Source organism: Zophobas morio, unplaced genomic scaffold (genome assembly GCF_036711695.1).
Source record: "Zophobas morio isolate AGI-343-1 ecotype UQ-CSIRO unplaced genomic scaffold, CSIRO_AGI_Zmor_V1 ptg000021l, whole genome shotgun sequence".
Classification (NCBI taxonomy): Eukaryota; Metazoa; Arthropoda; class Insecta; order Coleoptera; family Tenebrionidae; genus Zophobas; species Zophobas morio.
This window is the reverse complement of record NW_026972126.1, coordinates 23837845-23841620: the sequence shown is the minus strand read 5'-3', so window position 1 is coordinate 23841620 and position 3776 is coordinate 23837845. Positions and strand designations below refer to the sequence as shown.

The following is a 3776-nucleotide window of genomic DNA, read 5'->3' as shown; positions in this document are numbered from 1 at the left end:
AAAATGTTTCAATTCTTCAATTTTTGATTCTTCGATTTTGAGTTGTTTCGATTTCTCGATGTTTCAATTTTTTAATTTTACGATGTTTCAATTTTTTGATTTCTGGAGTTCTCGGTTTTTCGATTTTTCGACTTTTTAATTTTTCTGTTTTTCTTCGATACTCCAATTTTTCGATTTTTCAGTTTACCGATTTATCAAATTTTCGATATTTGAGTTTAGGGATTTATAATTTTTTTCAATTTTTTGAAATTTTATTTTCGACTGTTTAAATTTTAAATTCTTCGATTTCTTGATTTCTCATTCTTTGATTTTCTAGTTCTCGATTTCCCATTTTTTGATTTTTCAGGTTTGTTCTTCATTTTTTCGGTTTTTTTAAATATCACATTTCGGTTTTTTGATTTTTCAATTTTTATGATTTCGATGTTTCGAATTTTCGATTTTTGGTCACACAATAGTGTCACAAAACTCTAAAATGTCTTTGTTTTTTCAGATGTACACACTCTTCCTCCTCCTCACTCTGGCTTCCCTCGCCGCCTCCAAGACCCTCTCCCCGTTCTCCCCCTACGCCATGCACCCCTGCAGAACCCGTCGCTCCTTAGACTACTTCGCCCCTCAGTACAACTACCCACTCGAAAGTCGAACCAACCCCCAACAGCAATCCTTCGACCCCTGCAACTCCCCCGTGACCTACTTGAACATGCCCATGCAGACCCCCCCCATGTACACCTCGAGTTTGCGCTACAACCTGCAGCCGCAGCTCACGATGCCTTCGTTCCACTCCCACACGATGTCTTCGTTCCACCCCCAGCCGGTGGATTTCTTGGGCAACGGGAAGCCGTCGACTGTTTGGGTCGACCAGTGGGATTCAAGTAATGGGCTCTATAGGCCGACGAAGCCCCAAGAATTGTTTCAGGACGTGTTTCAAGAGAAGCCGCAGCAAACGCCACAGAGGACGGAGTCTGTTGTGCATACGTTGCAGAAGCCATATGTTTTTAATGGGAAGCCGACGAAGATGTATGTTTTGAACGATTTGCATAGGGCTCTAGGTGTGAATGCTTTGGATAATTTTTATCCATGATGCCGAAGGAGTATTGTATTTATTGTTATTTAATTTATTATTTATTGTACTGTCAAGCTGTAAGGGGACTTAAATCTTAAATCGCAATATATGTGTTAAAATTATACCGAGTTTGGTTTCATGTATGACCTCCTTTACTTCCAGAGTATAAACTAAATGAGTCTATCGGATGACTACTTCCTTCATGTTTTCTCGACGTTTCATGATCTCTAGAGTACAAAAAATTGGTCTGCCGTTTTCGTTCGTCTCTCCGTCTGTAGGCTGTCAGTCTAGACAGAAAATATCCGAAATTACTGGACCCATTGTTGTCCTGTCGGTGCACATGGTAAAACGCTAATAAAAAAAGACAACAATGGAATGACGTCATCTCCAAATTTTACACATAGCACAGTTTCGAATTTTCAGCTTTTCGATGTTTCGGTTTAGATTTTTTCAGTTCTTAATTTTTAAATTTTGCAATGTTTCAATTCTTGTTTTTTTAAGTTTTTTATTTCACAATTGCCCAATATTTCAATTTTGGAATTTTTCAATTTTTCGATTTTTCAATTTCCCATTTTTTCAAATTGTCGATTTTTCGATTTCTCAATTTTCGGATATTTTAGTTTTAAAATTTTTCAGGTTTTCGATTTTTCAATTTTTCGATTCTTTAATTTTTCAATTTTTCTTTTCTTCAGTTTTTCAGTTTTTGGCATCTCTAAATTTTTGTTTTTTTTTATCGTCGATTAACCAATTTTTTGGTTTTTCGACTTTTCGATTTTCAGATTTTTTAGGTTTTTGATTTGTTATTCGCTGTTTTTGTTTTAGGATTTTTTAATTTTTTGATTCTTCAATTTTTCGATTTTTCTATTCATCAATTTTTCTATATTTGAATCTTGGGATTTTCAGTCTTTCAATTATTCGTTTTATTTTTTCGATTTTTTCGATTTTTTTAATTTTTCATTTTTCATTTTCTCGACTTCTCGTTTTTTGACTTTGCAGTTTTTCGATTTTTCCATTTATCGACTTTTTTTACATTAAAATGTTCCAATTTTTAAATTTTTCTGTTTTCCAATTTTTCGATGTTTCAATATTTCTAATTTTGTCCCAATTTTTTGACATTTCAGTTTTGGGATTTTTCAAATTCTCGGTTTTCAATTTTTTGATTTTTTAAATTTTAGATTTTTAGATTTCTCGATTTTTTATTTTTCAGGTTTTGGATTTATCATTTTTTCGATTTCTTAAATATCACATTTTTGATTTTTCATTTTTTCGATTATACGATTTTTTAATTTTTCGATATTTAAATTTTTCCATTTTTTTAAATTCAGATCTTTCAGATTGTCGATTTCTGGATTTTTAAATTTTTCTAGTTTTATATTTTTAAATTTAAAGTCTTCAATTTCTTGATTTTTTTTATTTTTTGATTTTTCCATATTCCGATATTACTGTTTTTCCAGTTTTCAAATTTTCATTTTTTGATGTTTCTAAACTTCCAATTTTTTGATTTCTTGGTTAATCAATTTTTCGATGTTTCGTCTTTCGATTTCTCAGCTGTAATTTTTCGATTACTCAGTTTTTCATTGTTTTAGTTTTTGGATTTAGTTTACCGATTTATCAAATTTTCCATATTTTTATTTTTTCAATTTTTTGATATTTTATTTTCGATTGTTTAAATTTTAAGTTCTTCGATTTCATAATTTCTCGTTTTTTTAGTTTTCTAATTCTCAATTTCTCAGTTTTTGATTTTTCAGGTTTGTTTTTAATTTTTTCGATTTTTTTAAATATCATATTTTTCAAATTTTCGATATTTGAGTCCTAGGGAATTTTCACTTTTTCAATTGTTCAATTTTTTGATATTTTGATTTTTCGATTTCTCGACTACGCATTTTTTGATTTTGCAGTTTTACCATTTTTCCATTTATCAATTTTTTTACATTAAAATGTTTCAATTCTTCAATTTTTGATTATTCGATTGTGAGTTGTTTCGATTTCTCGATGTTTCAATTTTTTAATTTTCCAATGTTTCAATTTTTTGATTTCTGGAGTTCTCGGTTTTTCGATTGTTCGACTTCAATTTTTCTGTTTTCCAATTTTTCAGTTCATTCAATTCAATATTTCAAATTTTGTTCCAATTTCTCGACATTTCAGTTTTGGGATTTTTCTAATTCTCAATTTTTTAATTTTTCAATTCAATTTTTTTTATTTTTTAAATTTTGGAATTTTAGATTTCTCGATTTTTGATTTTTTAGGTTTTGGATTTGTCATTTTTTCGATTTTTTAATCACATTTTTGATTTTTCTATTTTTGGTGTTTCTAAACTTCCAATTTTTTTTATTTCTCCATTAATCAATTTTTCGATTTTTCGTCTTTCGATTTCCCTGTTGCAATTTTTCGATTCCTCAGTTTTTCATTGTTTCAGGTTTTCGATTTTTCAGTTCTTCGATCCTTCAATTTTTCGATTTTTCAGTTTACCGATTTCTCAAATTTTCGATTTTTAATTTTTTCAATTTTTTGATATTTTATTTTCGATTGTTTAAATTTTAAATTCTTCGATTTCTTGATTTCTCGTTTTTTTGATTTTCTAGTTCTTGATTTCTTAGTTTTTGATTTTTCAGGTTTGTTTTTAATTTTTTCGATATTTTTAAATACATACATATCACATTTTTCAAATTTTCGATATTTGAGTCCTTGGGATTTTTCAATTTTTCAATTCTTCAAT

The 3776-nt window shown here is 29.3% G+C and overlaps 1 protein-coding gene across 1 annotated transcript; it reads left to right on the top strand.

Moving 5' to 3' along the window:
- Positions 1–472: 472 nt before the first annotated feature.
- On the top strand, positions 473–1137 carry LOC135131820 (uncharacterized). Its single transcript, XM_064059670.1, has one exon. It carries the CDS (start codon positions 473–475, stop codon positions 1076–1078), a length of 606 nt encoding a protein of 201 aa, XP_063915740.1. The 3' UTR covers positions 1079–1137.
- The last annotated feature ends 2639 nt before the right edge of the window (positions 1138–3776 follow it).

Coding starts and splice junctions, on each gene's coding strand:
- LOC135131820 (XM_064059670.1), top strand. CDS start 473: ATGTCTTTGTTTTTTCAGATGTACACACTCTTCCTCCTCCTCACTCTG.